The sequence below is a fragment of the Kogia breviceps genome, chromosome 7, assembly GCF_026419965.1.
Source record: "Kogia breviceps isolate mKogBre1 chromosome 7, mKogBre1 haplotype 1, whole genome shotgun sequence".
Classification (NCBI taxonomy): domain Eukaryota; kingdom Metazoa; phylum Chordata; class Mammalia; order Artiodactyla; family Physeteridae; genus Kogia; species Kogia breviceps.
Window position 1 is genome coordinate 109,414,407 of NC_081316.1, and position 22,783 is coordinate 109,437,189.

The 22,783-nt window shown below is 47.3% G+C and overlaps 1 protein-coding gene across 14 annotated transcripts in view; it reads left to right on the plus strand.

The window, feature by feature from the left end:
• Window positions 1–22,783, plus strand: part of TECTA (tectorin alpha) — an 86,145-nt gene that overhangs the window by 13,593 nt on the left and 49,769 nt on the right. For 9 of the 14 annotated variants that reach the window (XR_010841464.1, XR_010841463.1, XM_067039163.1 and 6 more), the window contains 8 exons: window positions 1,164–1,228; window positions 4,393–4,526; window positions 7,201–7,394; window positions 10,797–10,953; window positions 11,115–11,252; window positions 11,602–11,767; window positions 15,626–16,038; window positions 21,786–22,356. Coding sequence is in view for 12 of the 14 variants with exons in the window: in XM_067039163.1 (XP_066895264.1) it covers window positions 1,165–1,228; window positions 4,393–4,526; window positions 7,201–7,394; window positions 10,797–10,953; window positions 11,115–11,252; window positions 11,602–11,767; window positions 15,626–16,038; window positions 21,786–22,356 (1,837 nt within the window). In the remaining 2 variants the exon portion in view is untranslated. Of the gene's footprint in view, window positions 1–512; window positions 1,229–3,623; window positions 3,676–4,201; window positions 4,290–4,392; window positions 4,527–7,200; window positions 7,489–10,796; window positions 10,954–11,114; window positions 11,253–11,601; window positions 11,768–15,625; window positions 16,039–21,785; window positions 22,357–22,783 lie in introns of those variants that run through there. The other 5 variants (XM_067039167.1, XM_067039169.1, XM_067039168.1 and 2 more) reach the window with 5 other exon arrangements.

Below are 22,783 nucleotides of genomic sequence, written 5' to 3' on the forward strand. Positions count from 1 at the left end.
CTGCTCTCTGAACTGTTTCCCTAAGGACTCCAGTCTTAAACCTGCCTGACATCTCCTTCTGCTAAAAGCTGTGTGTGATCTCTGCTAAAGGCTTACTCCCATTTTCAGCAAAACTGACTAATATTTATTATGTGCTTAAGATTTCAATGTGTGCGCTTGACAACTGAAGATTTACAGTAAGACTCACAGAGGAGATTCACTGATTTTCCATGGAAGTCTGGCTGAAGAATTGTGATAGCTTCCAATAATTAGAGAAGGGGTTTTAGTTTTAAGAATGCTATCGGGAGCAAACTTCAGTGTCTACCCATACACTTGGTGCTGACGCAGGAGTAGGTGTAATTTGGAGCTTGCATCTCAGCTCTACAGAGCGGCACAGATGGTCCAAGGGGTAAAGCCACCGGTCCAACGGATTGTAACTAAAATGAAAACAAGTTCACTTTTGTGATGTTCTTTCTCTAATTAATTTGCTGCGACTAATTACTTGCTTGTGTCCCGGATTCTATTTTTACTGTAATTCCAAGGAGCCACCCCTGGCATGGTTCTTTTTTTATTACATGTCTATTATTCATTTCACATATGGAAAGTCAGTGGACAGTCTTCTACAGCCTGTGACTCTGGTCTGTACTTCAGAGTGATGGACTGGCTCCATACTTTACAGAAGGTGATGGCAAACTCTAAATCCTCCTACCTGTAGGACCACATTGTGTTTTAACTGACTCTTATGGGATCCTGACTGAAAGCTGTTGTGAAAATTAGGAGAGCCTGGTCTCACAGAAGGATGGATGTCTGTTCTAGAGACACAACAGGCATCTTTAGAGTGGGGTCCTGTTTTTCAGGGCGTTAGTAGCTGGAGAGTAGATGCCTTTCCTTGACTCACTGCCGTGCTCATTGATTCTTTATAATTTCCTGACAATTTGAATGATCTCATTACACTTCCAAACCGCTTATCACGGGGGAATCTAATTTGTTCATGAGGTGTTGAACATAGGAGGGCCCGCCAGCATCCAGGGCATTTCATCCTGACTCAGAACTGTTGATGTTGTTATGTGAATGTTCTATGATGGTTGTGATGTGTCTTGGGACTTGCCACCAAACACACCTGGTGTTCTATTTACTCTGGCAAGCTGGGGATTTTTTTTTTCTTTTTCTTTTTAAAATTCCAGGATGAATTATTCATCATTACTTAGAATTTGGGTCTCTTTCATCTTCGCACTTGTACGGCACCAAGGTGAGTACTACAAAATTCCATAAAGCTCGTGATTAGCATGCTCTTGAATTTATAAAGAGACGCTTTTGTTGGAACTGTAATTGCCAGGGCAGGTGTACATGTGTCTACAGTTACAACAAGAAAAATGTAAATTAAATTCTGCCGTCAAGGGCAAAATACATTAACTCTGAATGATGTTCATTTACATTCCTACTTTTTCTTATTTCACTTCGAACCCAATTTGTATATACCAAGTTGCCCCACGTCAATGGAATAAGTCTTTAAGATAATTCAAATTATTTTCATTAAAAGTACAAAGGGTGGGTGGGTATGCATCCCATGCCTGACGATTGATTCCAATGAAGGCATTTAACTGGTGGCACAGACTTTACAAAATACCCTTGTTTAAGCCAAAATCAGGGAGTTCCAATGGCATTAATGTCAGTGACTTGAGTATCAGTGGCCATTTACGATGGCCAAAAATCTAAAACTGCAAGTGAAATAAGAAAATTTTTCCCCTCCGTGATTCCTCCTTTTTCTCTATGTAGTATTGCCCCGGGTAGGTAGGAGATCACATGCATTTCTTTCTACAGTTTTGGGATTTTAGGCAAGAAAGGTGGGAAAGTCTATATCGATTTGAAACTTCTATGGCTAAAATTCTAGAGCATCTTCTTTGTTTTGTTTGTTTAGTTCAGCAGACACATGATTACAAGTCTGAGTGAACAGATCTATAAGGCATGTGGAGCCCTAACATTTTTCTAGGATTGGATAAATTTAAGCAGTTGTAGCAGGCAGGCTATAGTGTGAAACCCCACAATAATGTGTCCCGCTGCCTCTAACCTTGTACTCCTGCTCTAAGAAAGTATGTCTTATTTGGTGGAAAAAAAAAAAAAAAAAATTCTGGGAACATAAAGGTTACTGTAAAATTCCTGGCCTAAAATCAGCATGGGTAAGGAGATTCTTTCTTTTATTAACTCTGATTCTATTGATAGGCTATGCTGTTAACAAGCTATATTTTTATAATAGTAATGACTTCTAAGGTAGGAATTACTGTAGTTTAAACCTACTCCCTTTTATTAGTCATTTTTTTATTCAACAACTATTTGATAAGTACTTACAATATTAGATATCTTAATTATTTGTATTCTTCTTAAAATTGAAAATTGTTGATTGTCCATCCTTTCCTGTTCAAGATCATGAGCTAGTTAGGATCATTCCTGAAAGGATGAATCTTGCAAATCTGTGTCACCTTTGGAGCAGAGAGAGAAGTTAGGGACAATCTCTCTGACCATAGTTTTCTGTGTCCTCAGGAGGGGCATGTATTTCTCATGTCCTAGGCAGATTGACCAACACTGCCCCGAATACCAATGAATCTTTCCATTCAAATGATTACAATTCAGCGTGAATTTGAGACTTTGCTCACACTTGGACATCACTTCTAAAAAGTTCCCCATGAAGGATAAACCTATGACACGATTTGATTTATTATTATTAATTTGAGAATGTTCATTACCCTTCAAATTTAATAAGTACATGTGTATAAGTCTATGATAGAGATTATAAAGAGATTTTTTTTTAAAATTGCTTCCTTCTAGGAATTTGGAATTTGTTACTTCTATGTAATTATGACTGTTAGAGAAACCTTTTTTGTCTACCGATTGTGACATTAAATAAAGCACGTGGGCTGAGTGCCCTGTGATAAAACTAACTACAACACCTCCCAAAGATGTCCTTTGCTTGGCTTCACAGAGACTTCTGAAGGTGGGGAACTGTGCTTATACACTAATGACCAGGCTCGTTCTCCCCACTTCCCTCTGATGTTAGTTAGCCCTTGGAAGCAGAGCAGCTCTTCCTCCACGCAGGCCTCCCCTCATTCCCTGCTCCACGAGGAGAGAAGCTGGCACTTGGCCAGGCACTACTGAGCTGCTTTCTGGTCACTCGGCCACTCTCTTACATGAGCTGCTCTCTGCTCACTTAAAGGCTCCCAGAAGAGCAGGGCAGCCCTTGGTGGTTTCTCGCCAGCCTATCGGCCCCATCAGCACAGAGCAGGGATTTTCCCAAGGAGGGGCCCCCGACCTGAGGATGGGGCATCAACGTCTGCAAGCAGGGGCCTCACGAACTGTCAGCAGAAGCCCCAGATGGATTTGCCACACATGATTTAAGAAAGTGGAAGAATAGATGATGTTCTATTGCTCTACTTTCATCCAAGAAAAGAAAGGACAGAGGCAAAGAAACATTACAGCCCAGATATAGATTATTTCATAAATGCCGTTGGACCTGATCATCAGTACTGTAGACCCTGGGAAAATTGTCTAATTTCTCTCTCTGAACTGGGCCACCCCTTGCAAGAGTTTGGATGAGAAACTTCTGAGAAACAAGCCAGCTTGCCAAGAGAGGTGGTGACACGGTTACAGGAGGGGAGCTGTGTGTGTCTGTGTGATGACTCTCACCTGTGACCAGGATGATGAGTAAGCACCCCGAGCCTGCCCCCCAAAGAGTGCTCAAAGGCCCAACCTCCTTTGCCCCAGAGGATCCCATGTCTGTCTTTGTAAACAGGAGCTGGGCAGAGAGACTTCTCATGGGGCCAGAGCTCAATCAAGGTCATTCACAGGCCAGTTACTACAAACCCTCTCTTCCCATTCTTGTCCCAGATCCAGCTATTGTTTATTTCCTCTGTGATCTGGTATCTTCCCCTATTGTGCATCTGGAGGAAGGGGACTCCTTTCAGGAAAAGACTTGATAGTAGAATTCTTGAGCTAGAAGGGAGTCTCAAAGCCACTGGCCACGTTCTCTGTACGTTGCCTTCTGATCAAGGATTCAGCGGGCTAAGCCACACCAGACCTAGAGGCACCTCTCAGTGCTCTGAGAGCCCCAGGCAGGGCTGATTTCACAACCTTCCAGCCAGTGTTAACCATTGCTGTCTCCTAAATGTACGGAAACATAGAAATGAAGCGGGAAGTGATTTCTCTTAAGGAGAAATGCCATCACTTCCACGCTCCCCTTTCCAGAGGCAGAAGATAACGCACCGTGCCCAGCTGAGGTTGAGGATAAATGAAAAGGCTGTGTGACTTACACGTCGTTTGTAAGACTTACTGAAAGAAGCTGGCTTTAGTGGGTGGGAGGAAAGCAGCTTGCCGAACCGAAGAGGGATCGGCCATCTACCTAACCGCCCTGTCTCTTGACAGTTCAGCCCAGGGAGCTCATGTATCCATTTTGGCAGAATGACACCAAAACCCCTAAAGTAGACGACGGAAGCTCATCTGAGATTAAGCTGGCCATCCCCATCTTCTTCTTTGGCGTTCCTTACCGCACCATCTATGTAAGTGACAAGCAGCCCAGCTGTTGCTCTAGGGCTCTCCCACCTTGCTGGTCATTACGGAAAAGTATTTTAAATACCTTCTTCCAGGGCTCTGGGAATAGAGGATTTGTTGGCAGCCCAGATGACGAGCTCTGAGATTTCACGAGCTGATAGGTTTTATGGTTAAGAAAGTCAAAGGTATATTTCATGGCTAATTTTCATAGCGGAGGAGTATACAGAGCAGTGGGTTTGCTTTCGTAGGTGATTAAACACCCAAGTGAAGCAGAGGCCCCAATGCCACGAACATTATTTCTGCCACTAGACAAGATGAAAGGATACAATGAACCACAATAGGAGCAATAGCAATTTTCTTTCCCTTCTGGGGGTGTGAAGACTTTAGGGATCTGCTCTTCTTAGGCTTCCTACCAGTTTGCAGCAGAGTCAGAGCAGAGGAGAGGGGTACTCAACTGTTATATAAAGGTTGTTTGCAGAATTGGCCAACCTCACTGGGTCTGAGATACGCCATAGGGGGTCTCATTGTCAAAGCTGCATGAAGAAATGGTATCATTTGCTGTCAGAGCTCTCCTGGGCACCTGTGTTCTCAGGTTATTTTTAATTTTTTGATCATTGGAATTGCTGCTAGTGAGACTATAGCACATTGACAAGAAGATTCAGAGCAACTGAACCTGTCTTGATTTTTCGGCCTTAAAAGAATTGAGTGAAGCAAATGTAGATTATATTACATCCTGTTCTATTCTGCGCCCTGCCCTGGAAGAAGAAATAAAACTCCAGGCACCTCCATCTCTGGCCTCCTCTGCATCTGGGATCTCTATCATCCTCAACTTTTGATTGATAGCTCAAGGCTGCCTCCCACTAGAAAAGAGTTCCCTCTTCCATTATGTAACCTGTGGTCCTTGAACTTGTGGCATCAGCACCACCTAGGCACTTGCTAGAAATGTCACTTCTCAGGACCCACCCCAGACCTACTGAATCCGGGAGGGGGCCCAGCTCTCTGTTTGAACAAGCCCTCCAGGGAATTCTGATGCCCACAAAAGTTTGAGAACTACTGCTTTTAACTATAGAATGTAATCAGAACACGACGGCATCATCACTAATTTCCTCTGCTAGTCTGTGTGTTTTAATTTCACCACTGTTCCCTAGAAAACACATTGCTCCGGCATCCTGAAATGCCTTTTATGCTCTACTCACTGTAGAGCCTCCTTAGTCTATAACAGCTGATTGTAAGTTTCTGAATGTGTTGACCTGATTTTGGAGATGAGAGAGATGCACAGGACTTCCATTCTGGAAGCCTTGGTCTCCTAGACCGCTAGAACACATGTATTTAGTGAAGCTCCTCTTTCTCCTCCATTGTACTAAGTGACATGGAGTCTGATTAATTCTTGCCTTTGCAGAAGGAGGGCCCTTAATTTGGGGGAGGCTTATTTGAGGGCAAATTTTTCCTTGGGTTTCCAGCACTTTAAGTCATGCAGTCTTGTTCAGGCTTCTGGGTTGTTCACTGGTACTTGCAGACAGTAGACTCTCAATGTCCTTGTAGCTGGATCTCCAGCTTCCTTTCCAAACTGCACACCCTTGCTTCCAAAATAGGTTGACATACCTTTGGCCCAGGTACTGATAACTTATCTCTGGGATCTGAGTCACTGTTAATGTCCATAATATTACTAATTAAATATGAACCTAACAACAGAATGTTTCTCTATTGAGGAATTGCAAGTATTCCCATCACAGACACTCCTGCTGTTGAAACCATACAAGCCTTTGGGTTAAATCAGCTTCATGTACCAACATATTGAGCTGCAGACACAGGCAGAGGCAAATTGTTTACAGATCCTGTTTATGAGTATATATATCGGCTTGTTATTTGCAGTAAGGTTTAGTAATTTAATAAGTTTACTAAGCCATTTACAAATCATGAAGAAATCACCATAAGGAAGTCATTTACATATACAATGTAAAGTTTTCATGTCTCCATTTTGTGCAGAGACTATACAAAGAAGCTAACAAACTACAAGAGCTGTAATGGAATTGGGCTCATCTGTAGATTGTAACCTTATCTTCTTCTGAGTACCAACGGGTTCTCACATCAATAGAAATCCTTTAAATATCTCATCCAGGGTGGGATAGGGTTCATCTTGAGATCTGAGTTTGGTGATGGAGTATTTGATTTACCTTTCACTGACACTCCTCTTTTGTCATGTAATAGGAATCAAGGTCTAATATAGAGTTCTCAGTTTTTTTATTTAACTTTCTGCTTCCATGTTTTTTGGGTTTTTTCCTGTCTATTTTGCATCTGTAACTCTGGATCTTCTTTACTGCCCACATAAGCCACTGCCTAGCCCAACACACACGCGCACGTGCGCACACACACACACACACACACAATCCAGTAGCATTTGATAAGTATAAATAAAGACAGGATAGAGAACATGAAAATGAGGCTGATTATCAATAAGAAATGCAGCTGGCTACAAATTGAAAGTGAAAGGAAACCAATGAGTTTGTCTGGAAGCAAATGAACCTCCTAGTTGAGCAACGGAAGCTGCTGTTTGGGGGTTCTGATTCAGTAGTCTAAAAGTCGTTTCCATTCATACGATTAGGCGAGCGTGTGTCTTGGTTTATGACTCTGAAATTGTCATAGTCTCGGATCCACTGTGCAAAACCTCTCTTATTTTTGTAGGTCAATAACAATGGAGTTGTTTCATTCAACGTGCTAGTGAGCCAGTTCACGCCCGAATCTTTTCCCCTGACGGATGGGAGGGCCTTCATTGCTCCATTTTGGGCAGATGTGCACAATGGGATTCGAGGCGAGATCTATTACAGAGAGACCATGGACCCTGTCATCTTGAAAAGAGCCACCAAGGACATCAGGAAGTACTTCAAAGACATGGCAACCTTCTCTGCCACTTGGGTTTTCATTGTGACCTGGGAGGAAGTCACGTTTTATGGAGGGAGCAGCACCACACCTGTAATCATTCAAATTTTCCCTTTTCCACTTCGTATTCTGACATCTAATTCTTGTCCATCTTCACTACTGTGAAGGAGTCTAATTGTTAGAGCGGAAGAATGTCAGTTTCCTTGAGTTAAACTGAGGAGTCTTGCTACCCACTTTCCAAGAAACAGAGGGAGCTAACACACCTAACCAGTCCAGTCAGCTGTAATATTTCAGAAGATGTGTCATCTCTATCACGAATCATTACAAATGTCTAAAAAGAAGGCCTCCACAATTTTCTTGCAGTAGGTAGCATTCCTATTTTGCAGGAGAGTGATTGAGGCACTGAGACCCCATACGATTAGGGACCCACCAGGAACCCAAAGGTCCCTTTTCCTTACCAGAGGCCCAAATGCCTCTCTCCATCAGCTAATTTCCTTTTTTTTCCTTTTTCACAAAACCTGATAGGAAAAGGAAACTAAGGTGCCAGTTTGGAGCCAAATGATCTGGCTCGTTTTATTATGTTATGACCTTTTTAAAAATTGTCACCAGGGCTAGAATTATTCATATTTGATGCTAATTGGACTGGGCAGTTAAAGTGTTTCATGAATAAAGTTTCAGCATCTGCTCAGAAATCCTAAATGGGCAATCTAATAAAAGTCATATAAGAAAGGTTATCACGGGCATTATTATAGAGATAATCAACTTTCTACATAAAGGGACAGAACATAACTTTCAGGAAAGCCTGCAGTTTGTTTGGATGACTTTGGCAATGGAGATTTTTGAAGCAGCAGATGCGTCTTCAATGTATAATTTCCAGTAAGCAAAGATACTCAGAAATCTTCCCTCCGCTTTCTTAGGATTATTTCCAATTCCATCTGTTTTCCGATTTCCCTGGCGATGAGTCAGTTGTTTCAGGGTGAAACCGAAACTACTGAGTTAGAGACAGAGTGGGAAAAGTGCTGGGCTTGCATTTCGTAGCTGCCCTGCTGGGAGCACCCTGCCTCTTTGCACCTTCTGACCAGAGCACCGCAATGCGCTTTATCACTAAGAGGTTCTGGAGCACAGAAAGATACAAGTTTAAACAGTGGATGCACTGGCTAGAAATAACCTCTAAAGAAGCAAAAAATTTCCCTCTGTCATGTTATGGATTGCTAACGACTCCTTGGGTGATGTTTTATGTCCTTGAGCCTCATACCTTTCAGCTTTAGGATGCAGGATGCCAGCGATCAATAAATTTTAGTGTCAGAGGGAGGGGAAAAAAAAGGGGAAGAAATGCCCATCAAATGCTGACCACCAGTTTTTCAAAAAAAACTTCCATTGGCAGTAAAAATGGCAAGATAATTTAGATACTTTCTGGTTTGTACTTTGGAGTAAATTTCTGGACTAGGTGAGGACTCTTTCAATGAGGATGAATGAGGTAACATCTAAGTGCTTTGAGCTCCTTGGAGGAAAAAGATGATAAAAATCCTCCAGAGCTGCAGGAGTGTCCATCCATCCCTGTCTTCGGAATCGGGCCCCTCTTCCATCTCCCATTATCCCAGGCCCCCCCTTCTTTAGAGGAACACGTATCAACAGGCCAACTAAACACTGGGCATGAGAGATCTTTTAGAAGCAGAAGCTCAGTAGAAAGTCAAGAGGATGTGCTTCCTTTAAGGAAGGAAAACTAATATTTAAGGAGGCTGACTGTGAACCCAGGGCTGTGACAGGCTATCTTTGCAAATCATTTAGCCCCTCACAAGAATGTTCCCAAGGCAGCTCGCCGCCGTCCACTTTAAAGGTGAGGGAACAGGCCCAGAGAAGTTAAGTAACTTGCCCAAGTGTCAAGAAAAGGGATTTGAACCCCATATGAGGCAGAGCAGGATGCAAACCCAGTCTCCTAACTCTGAATCCTAAACTCTTTCCTCAGCTGCCCCCTCCAGGTAGCGTTAGAAGTCCTCTGAAGTATAAAAGGGCTTTTCAAGAACTAAAAACATGGTTTTACAAGAACAGATCCAGAGGAGTCTTACAACCCATGTTGAAGGGTTACCGGTGGGGGGGTGGGGTGAGAGTGAGGGAGAAGGTGCATGAGGGCAAGCCAGCTTCTGGAGCGTTCTTAGGATGGCTGGCCGGTTTTAAGGTGACTTCTGGGATCAGACATGGGTTGCTTTCAAGACCTGCTTGGACCAAAGATATTTCCAACTCTATTTCAGGAGAAGGAATTCACATCCGGAAGGAGCATCCTGGTCTGAAGGAGGGTTTAGCTTTGGTCCTTGTGTGACCTTGACTTTATGCCTTTCTCTTGAATCTGACCCCACGGCGGCCATATAGGTGACTGCTCGGTCCTCTCTGTGTCCCACTTTGCCCTTTTGTTGAACGGGGCCAGAGAATGAAGGCATAAATCTGGGCGGCTCTATCATAAACGCCATCAGCTGTGGCAAGCACGGAGCTTGAGGAGAAAGTTCTCGTGTACAAAAAGGGCTTTTCTTTACTTGCACCTATTCTCCCTCCCTGGGACTGTCTAGGATGGGAGATTTGGGGCTTCCAAGATCCTCTACCCCAGTCTGATTACACAGGATAAGGATGTGGGTCTTCCTCTGCATCTGACAGAATGTTAACCAGGACGGTATCGGGCAGCTGGGAAAATGCTAGGTTTGAATGGAAAAGGTCGAAGCAGCCTCTCCTTTTAACTCTGTTTTTTATTTGAATTTCCTGAAAACATGCATCAGTGGGTAGGGATTAGCAAAGGGAAATAGTAAAGGACAGAGTTTGCTACAGCTTGTTTCTGGAAACTGTTTGCAAGACTGATTTGAATGTATATAACATCTCTGTCCTAAAAAGTTGAAAATTAAGACCGTGTGTAATGACAGTGCACGAAGAGATCAGACTGGGAGCTCTGGCTCCAATTCTGTTTTCTGTTGCTGGGTCATTGTGGAGTTTCCAGCGATTCACTCCCCTGAGCCCTCAGTTTTCTTAGCTCCTACGATGGGAATGGGCCCCAAAATTGCCTATCTTAGCATTGGTTGAGGTACAGATGGGGGTGGAGAATTTTGCAGATATAAAGTGATGCATAAATGCTCCATTAGAGGAGCAATTTCTCCCCACAAAGTGCTTTTTAAAAATCACTTTCCAACCTGCATTTAAAAGAGGGGGGGGGCATCTCACCAAGATTAGCGGTGTGTTCCAGGAAGCCAGAGAGCAGGGCCCATGCCGCCACTGGAGTCACACCGACTGGCATTCGCCTGCTCTGCCCTCTCCCTCCTCACCCCCCACGCCCTACCCCACCCGCTCTGGGAGCAGGTGCTCACAGCCCTCTCCCTGGCTTGACTAGTTCCTATAGTTTATTCTCATGCTGCCATCTATAGGTGCCCACGTATTATCACATGCCGAGTCGGGCCGCTGACTTTCCTGTCTGGTCCCGGTCAGCGATGTAAGAGGGACGCCGAGTCAGCCTCTAGGTTATTCTCAGGCAATTTCTCTTCTGGATGCACAGCCCCACATGTCTTGCTTTTCCCACTGGAGGTGAGAACATATTTGGAGAGAAGGCAGAGCACGGAGGCTGGGGTCGGAGCAGCTCTGAGCTGCTTGAGTGGGGAGGGGGCAGGGTAAAGGGAGCTGCTTCTGGGGAGAGGAGCTCCTGGGGATGTGAGTCCTGAGCCCACCCACCCATTCGCATCGCGCAGGTGAACACCTTCCAGGCCGTCCTGGTGTCTGACGGCTCCTATACATTCACGCTCTTCAATTATTACGAGATCAACTGGACCACTGGCACGGCGAGCGGAGGGGACCCCCTGACGGGTCTTGGGGGAGTGATGGCCCAGGTAGGTGGTTCTCTCTGGCTCATCCTCCTATGCGTTTCTGAAGCACTGCACTCTCTTCTTGTGCTCTCAGCATCTGGGGGGAACCCTGCTTTGAACTGGAGAAGCGTGTCTGATCCTGCAGGTGGACTGAGGGACTAGCCTTGCCCATCTTTGATACCTGGATCCGGGCGTGGCATGAACTAGCGGGCCTTTATCACCTGAAATGGTGGCCCCAGAGACTCCAGGAAAAGGGGTGTCTTGATTTCAGGTGTGCTGGAAACAAGATGGTGGACAAGCAAACCAAGGTCGCAGGGGGTGGGGGGGGGATGATGTGTGTGCTCAAAAGTCTGCTCTTCCTTTTGTGCTCTAGGCAGGATTTAACGGTGGAAACATCACCAATTACTTCAGCCTTCCGGGGTCAAGAACCCCTGATATTGTGAATATCCAAGAGACCACAAACGTCAATGTTCCAGGTCGCTGGGCATTTAAAGTGGATGGGAAGGAAATTGACCCAGCCAATGGCTGCACCTCCAGAGGTAAAGGCATTTCCTCTTCTCTGAGGCAAAGCAGGGTTTGTTTCCTCTAGATAGACAGGCGGGTTTTTAAGCCACGGTAGGAGGGACTCACTGCTGATGCTTTACCCTTTGAAGTCTCTCGTCTGGGTAATGGAGATCAAGGTAATTTTTTGCATGCACGTCCGTCACTCCAGGAGCTGAAACCCTGCGCTGGCCATACCGCAGTTTCTGAAGCCTTTGCCTGGGGTATGAACACAGCTCCCCGTTGGGAACTACTCCAAAGTGGACGAGGCTCTTGAGCGATTCCTCAGCCAGCGGGACAGAAGGGAGCCCTCCTGTTGAACATGATTTTTGTTGTCGTTGTTGTTGCCGTGTCCCCCTTTAAATTTTCCTTCTCATCTTTACTCCTGCTCTGCCATCTGCACTTTGTAGATCCACGGGAGTAACTTGGAGCACCACCAAGTCTGTACGAGAGTAAATCAGTACTTCCTAGTACGATTAGAAAGGAAGGAAAAAACGTGCCATAGTCTTTAGGGCAGCTTCTCCTAAAATCCCCCAAGCAGCAGCAAAACATGCAGGAATTTAGGGAGAATCAAAGCCGGCTTTAGGTCTGTGTGAACAAGCTGTAGGTGAACGAACCCCAGTGGGTCTCCTTTACATCGGCATCCAAAGTTTGGAGCCTCCTCTGAAATGTCAAAACCCCTTTGGATGTACAAAACAGCCCAGGACTCTCACAGGGATGCCATGGTTTATAGATTCCCGCTTCTTATATGTCTCAAAGTATTCAGAAAACAGGATTTCTGGGCATATTTCTGCCTCTCGGAGTGGAGGCTATAGCAACTAGAATTAGTCAATCATCTATCCATCTGTCTGTGCATTTATCTACCCATCCACTCACCCACTCACCTACCCACCCATCTACCCATCTACCCATCCATCCATTCAGCCTTCCAGCCACTGCATCTTTCCAAATGCGCTTAGCCACTCTCTTAGGTGCTTGCTCTGGACCCCCATGACCCTACCATGGTAGAGAAGACAGCACAGAAACAGTGATGACACAACGTAAGACCTATTATGAGAGACATAAGTGCAGGGTACTGTGTATGCACCGAAGACGGCCCTGGGGACAATGCTTCCAGATTCCTAAGAAAGTTATGGGTTGGGATGAAAATTTCAGGAGGTCTCTTGCCCTCCTGCCATGGAGAGCATGGCCAGGTGACCTCTGTGTCTCGGCAGCCCCGAGGGTTTTGATTTGTGTAATAATCAGAAGAGCCATATTCACCTGATCTGAAGTGCCCACACCCTCTGCCCCCAGCCCCTGTGCTGTGGTCACACTTATCAAACCTCTGGTTTTGCTCCGAGGAAAGGTCATTTGTGAAGATGGCCTGCCCGGGCATCCTTGCCTCTGTGGACTCTGTGAAGCCCTCCATGTTCAGAGGAGCAAATAAATGTTTAGAGCTCAGCCAGTATTAAACTGGACAGAAAAGAATCTAGCTCCAGAGGTCACCAGGATTTCAGAGACTGCACTCTCCTCCCTTACAGAGTGTAAACACATCTTCATCTAAGGTCTATGAAGATACCAAACCAATGCCCCATTGTCTCTCTCGCTTCTATGTCCTGGGCTAGGGACCTACCCAACGCCTCTCGCCTTTGTCCAAGTGTCATAGAGCTGACTGGCTGTGGCCGTGCTACCTAAGTGCCAGGTGACAGCCTCTCCTTGAGTCCCGGGAATGAAATGCTGTGATAATGGAAAACGCTGGCTCGCAGAGCTGTGGGGTTGGTCGGATGCCAGCCGTGTACAAAGTCCTCACTTTGACTCCATTCTTTCCCTCCTGAGTTATGGCTTTGGGTTTCATATACAGGACAAATTCAATCTCCTCATACAGGCTGCTGTACATTTTAATGTGCCACTGGACATACATCAGTCTAATGAGATGGGGATTTGGCCTGGGTGACAGCAGGGGCAGTGTTGCTCATAGAGCTGGTTTATTATACCATCATTTTGCAAACAAAATTATCTCAGAGAGTCTACCTTTTGGTCCAAACCTCCTCTATTCAGAGGCATTTCCCCCTCATTTATTGGAAGCCTGAGAAAGCAGAGACTGGAAATCAGACCGAGTGGAGGCTGTTAGAATATATGCAGCCTGGGTGAGTGCCAAAGGGCATTGAGGTTGGAGGGGCCTGTTTTCAGGGCTGATGCATCTGACCTACTGGGACTGTGAATACATCTATTATCCCATTCAGGGGCCGTATGAAACATAACTGCCCGTCGAGACATAATTGTTCCTGTTGGACAGATACGGAAAGAACTGTCCAACTGCCATGCCTCTGCCTGGGTTCACCTGGCAGCTTTGTGCTCTGCATTAGGTGTTCAGTTTTATAAAAATTTGAGAAACCTTTTCAAACTACAGTTTCAAACTATAGTTACTCCTGGTGTATGATATTGTTTACAATTCTTAACCTTGTACCTTTGATACTTTCCTTTTCAGGCAGTCTCAATGTACAACTACTTCTACTTTATTGACCACCTGTGCCAACTTTTTATAGCATCTCTGTTCCCCAGGAGGCAGGGATGAGAAAATGACCTTGTCCACATTATGCGTTAGAACATCAAGACAGGTGGAAGTTCAGTCAGTAGTCTTGGCAGTTGATTGCAAACTTGTGACCATTGCCCAGTTCTCTTGACTTCGACCCCCAACCAAGGATTAGGTCATAGCCCCCAGCCCAGAGACGCTCCCCTGTCAACTGAAGGTTGATATGAAGAACTGGTAGATGTCAAGGTTTTTGGTGGGGGAAATCATTCATTTCGAGAAATGGTTTTAAAGACTGAATGCCTGCCAAGGCAATAGAAGTATTTTAAACATTAGCACATCCCTTAGAACCATCCCCCTCCCCATCTCACTCTCCTCCTGACATAGATCCTGTCAAGAAGTTCTGTCCAGGGGATAAAGAGAGAGGAGTGCTGGACTTAGACCGGGCCTAGGGTGAGGGGAGAAGACAACTCGTGTAGGTGTAAGTTCTGCCTAAACAGTGTCTGCAGGATTTATGAGTCTGGGAATGTGGGAAGCCAGGGGTCAGCCCTTTCCAGAATCTTCCCAGGAGGCCTGGGATTTAAATTTGTGGGTCTGGGGCTTCCCTGGTGGCGCACTGGTTGAGGATCCGCTTGCCGATGCAGGGGACACGGGTTCGTGCCCCGGTCCGGGAAGATCCCACGTGCCGCGGAGCGGCTGGGCCCGTGAGCCATGGCCACTGAGCCTGCGCGTCTGGAGCCTGTGCTCCGCAATGGGAGAGGCCACAACAGTGAGAGGCCTGTGTACCACAAAAAAATAAATAAATAAATAAATAAATAAATAAATAAATTTGTGGGTCTGGCTCCTGTACGGAGCCCCCAACAGCTGTTTGTTGAATGAGTGGATGAGCAAATGAGTGATCACGTTAGCAAATGAACCTACGGTGTTGCAGAGTTACCGGGGGTGGGGGGAGGGCCTCCTTTCGGAATACCCTTCCTCTTATCGCCGAAAGGAAGGCAAGGATTGCCGTGTGTCCTGGCGTATCCCATGGAGTGAGACAGTGCGTCTTTCCTTGAATGAAAGTGTGCTCACCAGTGGTGGTGACAATAATGTCAAGAGCTTAGATTGGATTCAGACAGACTTGGCTTGTAATCCCAGCTTCGCGGTTGAGTTGCTGAGGGATTTGGATGAATTACCTAACTTCTCTTAAGCCTCAGTTTCCTCACTTGACAAGTGAGGGCAACACTTCATATCTAACCGGGTTCTTTTGCGGATTAAACGGTATAAGGCAAGTAAAGCCTTTAGCCCGATGCCCGGCACAGAAGGTAAATGCTCAATAAATGTTAGTTCTACTGTCCTTATTCCCCAGGACAGTTCCTTCGGCGAGGGGAGGTGTTCTGGGATGACCTGAACTGCACCATCAAGTGCCGCTGTTTGGATTTCAACAATGAGATCTACTGCCAGGAGGCCCCCTGCAGCCCCTACGAGGTGTGCGAACCCAAAGGCAAATTCTTCTACTGCAGCCCGGTGGAGACCAGCACGTGCGTGATATTCGGGGAGCCGCACTATCACACGTTTGATGGCTTCCTCTTCCACTTCCAAGGCTCCTGTGCCTACCTGTTGGCCCGACAGTGTTTGCATACTTCCAGCCTCCCCTTCTTCAGCGTGGAGGCAAAGAATGAGCACCGGGGGGGCTCCGCTGTCTCCTGGGTGAAGGAGCTCTCGGTGGAGGTGAATGGCTACAAGATTCTCATCCCCAAAGGAAGCTATGGAAAAGTCAAGGTGAGACCCCCTCTCCGTCCTTCACGGGGAGATGGAGAAGCTGGAGGTGCTTCTGCCTGGGGAAGGCTCTCCCAGATCTACTGCTGTTTGCTCTTTGTACCAAAAAGATGCATGGATCTTTGTAAAGATCCATGCAGATATCTTGTAAAATTCTTTACTAGGCTAAATTTTGTTTGTACAAGAGCTAACCTAAGCTTTCTCTTTGACATGTCTATCTGCTGTTTATCTTAAAGTACATTTAACTTCTTAGTTGACACACACACACACATCCAAGCTCAGACATAACTGGGAACAGAAGTAAATTGTTTCTCCTGAACCTGGCTTGCAACATGGTAGCCACGTGGCCATGCCCTGGAGACAGTGTAAACACAAAGTACAAACCGGTAATTCACTACAGCTTTTGTTTAACAATCCTCACATCCCCCCATCCTGTTTACCCAAGAGGGGGGGGGGCCTTCATTTTCAGAGAAATATCCAAACTGATTGGTGTATCCATAGGCACTGCCTGTCCAGGCAGCTGGAGTGGGCTCGGTGACTTCTTTAGTGAAGCCTGAGTGGAAAGTTCCCCTCCCCCACTCCTGCTTGGAATGGGAGAGAACACGGATCTCTGTGGTTCGTTTAGCATATGCAAATGACTCCTGTCGCCATCTACCTGGATTTCAGGCTGGGGCATTGACAAAAGAGGGAGAACAAAAAGCCAGTAGCAATTACTCAATTTGTGGAGGTCCCAAGTTTCATGATGTTAATGGAGACCTCGCGGCAACCATGTATTTATTCAAGCAATAGTAACCAGGACCACAAGGGGTTGATTGCTGCAACCCCATGCAGTGCTTAATCCCCAAGCACGGAGGTCATCACAGAGATTACAAACCAGAACTGATGCCCGCGTAGGGAGGTCTTCCTTTTTTAAAAACATGTTGTAGTTTTAATTGATGCAGCGTGTCCAACAAAAGGCAGGACCAAGGAACTAATTCCACTTTTTCTGGCTCTGCCCTTCCTAGGTCTGTGCAGCGTATCAGTGTCATAATTAGAAAAGTGGGCTGTTACAGTGGTTAAAATGCCAGTTTGCTTGGTATTTGGTTAGTCTCCCTAGAGACAGCTCTGTAAATCAAATCAGAGGTAAGAATTAGAAGTCTGGAGTTTTTCCCTTTTACATTTCTATTGTGCTGTTGAGTACTACCCTCGTCCTTGTAGATAGATGCTAACATTTCCAGCTGGAAGGATGTTTGCTAGTGGCTCTCCCCTACTTCCTTGTCTTGTGGGGATGATGCGTACAATCTCTGAAGTTGGAAAAGAAAGCGTCATGCTGTATTCCTATTTTCCATTTTGATTAAAATTCTTTTCCCTTCACAGTCAGACTCTTTTTTTTTTTAGAAGGAAAGGGACACCAGCCCCTTGCTTTCGGGCCCAGCAGCTCTGCTAATTTTGCGTGGCTCTCTTCCATCGTCCGAGCGCAGGGCATGGATTCCTCAATTTTCTGTAGCGACAGGGAGATGTGGACGTGAATGTAAATGTTTCAGAAAGAAAAGGTTATGTGATTCCAACTGCTAGCAAACAATGGCTCCCTTTTCCTTCTGCCAAATGGCTTCCGAGCGTCTCTGAATACACCTGCCCTGCTGGGGAGGGTGCCTCCATGGATGGCAGAGACCCCACCCGGGGTGAAGTGGGGACAGGCAAGGGGGGGTGGGAGGCAAGAAGGAGCCTGATTTGCCGACTTCCAGACACGCAGGGTGGGGCCTTGCAAACAGATCTTAACGAACAGGTTGCCTTTCTCCATATGCTGGGGTTAGGAACTGGGCTCTGAATATGCATTTTCCCCCTTTGAAATGTTCTCAAGTGACAAAATAAACAATTTAGGATTGTGTATGCTAATAGGGGCCAAAGAAAGCCGGCTAGCATCCATATATAGTAAATGTCTCCTTCTAACTAATACTTATCCGTTTTCATCTTTCTCCCCCAGATAAAACTGAGTAGTTTAGGGTACACCAGGGAAAAGAGTGCCAACGCCAAATGGCTGATGGTGACCAAGAGCTCTGGTTCTGGGGTCAGATCTGCACAAGCCTTGGGCCACCACTGCCAGCTGAGTGGCCTCTCTGAGCTTTACCTTCTCTATCTGTAAAATGGGGTAATCGTGTCATGTCTAGAAGGCAGGGCTCTTGGCTGTAGTTTGGACTTGGCTACCTCAACTCAGCACTGGACAAAAGCAGCAGGAAGCAGTGGAGAGTCAGGTCCTGTCACCCACAAATTACGCAAACCCTGAATCTCAATTTCCTTATCTGCCAAATGGGGAGAGGGTAAGGACCTTCTTAGGTTGTTGTGAGGATGAAATAGGATAGCCACATGTGCGACAGCTAGTACAAAGCCTGGCACCCAGTAGGCACTCAGTACTCATAGACGCGGTTAGAGGGGATCCTGGCTGGTACACAGGGAGAAGAAAGGAAGCAAACAGGGAGACTCATCAACATGCGCTCATCAGGAGCTGAGGACTGGGACAGCAGGAGAGAAATAAGAAGCCATGGGCTGGGTGAGAGTCCCCAGCTGCTCCCATTCCGAGCCCTCTGGGGTACAAGCACAGGACTCTATATAAGGTGTGGCTGAAACTGAGACATGCGTGAGAAAGAAAGGGGGAGAAATGACCACTTATGCCGAAAAACAAGGGAAAATCTGGGCAACGCCGATCGGCTGCGTAGGGACACAGGCAGTGTGCGTGGGACGAGATCAGATGCAGCAGGGGGACGGTTGCAACATCCAGAGACAGTCCCCCGCCCCCCCCCCCCCCCCCGCCGCACCCTGGGGCTTCTGCTCTGAAGCACAACCACTGTCCTTTGTTAGCAGGGGCTGAGTGAGAGGAGAGGAGGGCATTCAGCGAGGGAGGTATTTGGCATTTACGCTTATACCGCCTTGGAGAAGATTTCACTTCCTACATCTCGGCATAGAGCAATACACAATAATCACCCAGTGCTCTTGCTGGCTGACCTTCCTCAGAGTGTGGCTTTTCTCATCCTTGTTGGCTGACTTGCTACCTGGGAGATAAGGATAAATCAATCAACCCCTGGGTGTGTTTTTTTCTACTTCCTGCTCTCATAGAATGGCTTACATCTCAAGCCTGTTTTTTGGTTCCCTTCCCCCATAAGTCATACTAATTTCTAGGAACAGAGAACTGCACATGCCATTAGCCACGGTAAACCTTGGGAGCGATGCTTGGACAGTCTATTGTCTCACTTCCTAGACGACCCAGAGAGTTGCAGCAAAGGTGGCACTAAAAAGCCAGAAATCAGTACAGGTGCAGGGCAGCCTGGGCGTGCACTTACAGTCAGCCCACCAGGGCTGTTCTAGGACTAACCATCCATTCCAGCCCTCAAAAGTGATGTCTAGAGATGCCAGGCACGTTAAGGGTGAAAAAGAAGAAAACTAACTCTCTGTTGGAGGCTTATCAAGCCACTTACACATGCGACTCACTTTTTTTTTTTTAACATCTTTATTGGAGTATAATTGCTTTAGAATGGTGTGTTAGTTTCTGCTGTATAACAAAGTGAACCAGCTATACGTATACATATATCCCCCATCCCCTCCCTCTTGCGTCTCCCTCCCACCCTCCCTATCCCACCCCACTAGGTGGTCACAAAGCACCGAGCTGATCTCCCTGTGCTATGCACCTGCTCCCCACTAGCTATCTATTGTACATTTGGTAGTGTATATATGTCAATGCTACTCTCTCACTTCGTCCCAGCTTACCCTTCCCCCTCCCCGTGTCCTCAAGTCCATTCTCTACGTCTGCGTCTTCATTCCTGTGGGACTCACTCTTGATTCTTCCCCCACTTCTCACTCCCCCCCTGCAAAAAGCCCCCGGCCCTGCAGAGTGTCCTCCACGAGCTGTCCCTCCTCCACATCTGGGTGCAGGCCAGGCCTCGCCCTCATCGGCCCTGGCCTCCAGCACCAGTTGCCCGCCTGATTTCTCTGTTTCTAATCTCCACCTACTTCAATACACCCTTCGTACCGGCCAGAGTGGACTTTTTCAAACACAAGTCTGACCACATCATTCTCTTACTTAAAGCTTTTTGGAGCTCTTCCTACAGAATAGAAATCCAAGTTGTTGTCTTTGTTTTTGTGGCATTTTGTTTTCTCTTAAAAACGTGCTTCAAAGGCCCTCCAAGATCTGTTCCCAACGCAGAATTCAGAGCAATTCTTCCAAAACGGAAGTCAGATCATGTCGATCTTTTGCTCTGGGCGCTCTCTTCGCTCTCGGCTTCCCTCAGAGTCACAGCCAAAGTCTCTACAATGGCTGACAAGGCCCTGCCTGTTCTGGCTGCTCTTATCTCTCTGCCCTCCCCGACCACTGCCTGCTCCTGGCTCTCCGCTCCGGCCACACTGGCCCTGGCGAACCCAGCGCCCAGCACGCTCCACCCCAGGGCCTGGCCGTCCCCTCTGCGTAAGCCACTCTCACCCCAGGTAACTGCACGGCTTCTTCCTCATCTCAAACATCCCCTTCCCCGTGGGGTCTTCCTCGCCCCTCCTGTGCAAAATGAGAAACCTTCTTCCCTAGCACTTTGGATCCACATTCCCAGCTTTATTTTCCTGCAGAACACTTTTCTGATGTTGTTATGTATTTTATGTATTGCTTTTGTTTGCTGTTGGCCTCCTGAAGAGGAATAGGGGCAGGGATTTTCGTCCGTTTCACTCATTGCTAATCCCCAACTCTTAGAACAGAGCTTGACACACAGAAAGGGCTGAGTTGACATCTACTGAATGAATGGACCCTGCCTGTGTCCAGCTTCCTCCCCAGCCGCCCCTTCCCTTCCCTCTGCAGTACAGTGACACCCCATGACCGTCCCTATTCTCATGCAGCTACTTCTAACCACGTGATTTTATTCACTTGTCCTGGAATTCTCTGCCCCTTACTCTTCCTTCGGCTGCTTCCCTTTATCTCTAAAGTCCCAGGTCAGACTTAACTGTCCCTAAAAAGCCTATATGACCCCCCCGTCCCCAGGCTGGATCAGTGGTCAGGTATCGTTCCCCCACTGCATCACTGCATGACCTCTGAACGCATATTTAAAACTGTATGTCATAAATATCAATTTGTGTCCCTCTTCCTCGGTAGACCCAGACCTCATAGGGGGCAGGGACAATTACTTTTTTTATTCTTTATTTCTCAGCACCTAACATCGTGCTTGGTACCCAATAGGTGTTCAAATTTGTTGTGTTGAACAATGGTATGACATAGGCCTGGTATCAGGAAGTGACAGGGCAAAACACTCAGAGAATAACACCAGGGCAGCCTCAAAGCTCGATGGTGGGGACAGTTTATAGAGCACCTTCCAGCTGGGAGGAGGGGTCGGGGGTGCTAAGGGCAGCCAGGGGGTCATGGAAAGTATGTGCCTTAAGCTGAGACTTAAAGAATGGATTTCGAGGAGAAAAGGGGAAAAGCCAGGTAACTAGCCTTTCAAGAAAAGACACGAAGCTGGCCCAAGAGCCAGCCAGGAAGTGTTGACAATCACCTGGTCCCCAGAGGGGTTTAGCGTGGCACTAAGCAATGCACGTCTGTCACAACTCAAACGCCAGCCTGCTCTCGGAGGTTCTGGGGCCTCTGCCTTCCTGGGAGGCAAGCCCACTGGCACCCGAGCCTTTGGGGGGGGGCCCTCTCTCTGTGGTGCTGAGTTGCTCCATCCCTCCCCACTTTCCTGACCTCAGCTGGACCCACTGCCCTGGCCCCTGCTCACCTGCCTTTTTACTATTGCTGTTGTTGGCAGGTTAATGACCTAGTGGCTTCTTTGCCCGTCACCTTAGACTTGGGGGCGGTGAAAGTCTACCAGAGTGGCATGTCTACTGCCGTGGAAACGGATTTTGGGCTCTTGGTGACGTTTGACGGGCAGCACTACGCCTCCATCTCCATCCCGGGCTCCTACATCAACTCCACTTGCGGGCTTTGCGGAAACTACAACAAAAACCCCCTGGATGACTTCCTGCGCCCCGACGGCAGGCCAGCCATGTCAGTGCTAGACCTGGGAGAGAGCTGGCGGGTCTACCACGCCGACTGGAAGTGTGACTCGGGCTGCGTGGATAATTGCACCCAGTGTGACACAGCCACCGAAGCCCTCTACTTTGGCCCTGACTACTGCGGCTTCCTCAACAAGACCGACGGCCCCCTGTGGGAGTGTGGCACCGTCATGGACCCCATGGCCTTCGTGCACAGCTGCGTGTATGACCTGTGCAGCGTGAGGGACAACGGGACACTCCTGTGTCAGGCCATCCAGGCCTACGCCCTTGTGTGCCAAGCCCTGGGCATTCCAATCGGAGACTGGCGAATCCAGACTGGGTGTGGTAAGCTGGCATCCTGTCCACATGGAAGGCCACACCTGTGCAGGGGGGCCGGGAGAGGGTTTCGGGGCTCCTCGGAGAGCTCCCTGTTAAGACACATTGCCCGAGAGTCAGGGTGAGGTTGAAATATAGCAAATGGTAAAGAACGAACTGTAAAAGCATCTTGACCTTTCTCCTCACCCAGTACTGTGGCCAGAAAACAAGAAATCACTGATGGGCATCCGTGGTCAGGAGACGCGGAATGCGTGGCCGGAAGAGGGCCCTTAGCAGGGGTGGCCCAGGCAGAGTTGAGCAGGGAGGGGGCCATTTCTGAGCTGGAGGTGGCTGTCCCCACGGCTGTTGGGGACAGGCGGACACTGGCCTGGGGAATCAAGAGCAGCCTTTGGGAGAAGAATGCACCTCCCAGATGGAACCCATGGCATTTTTGTCC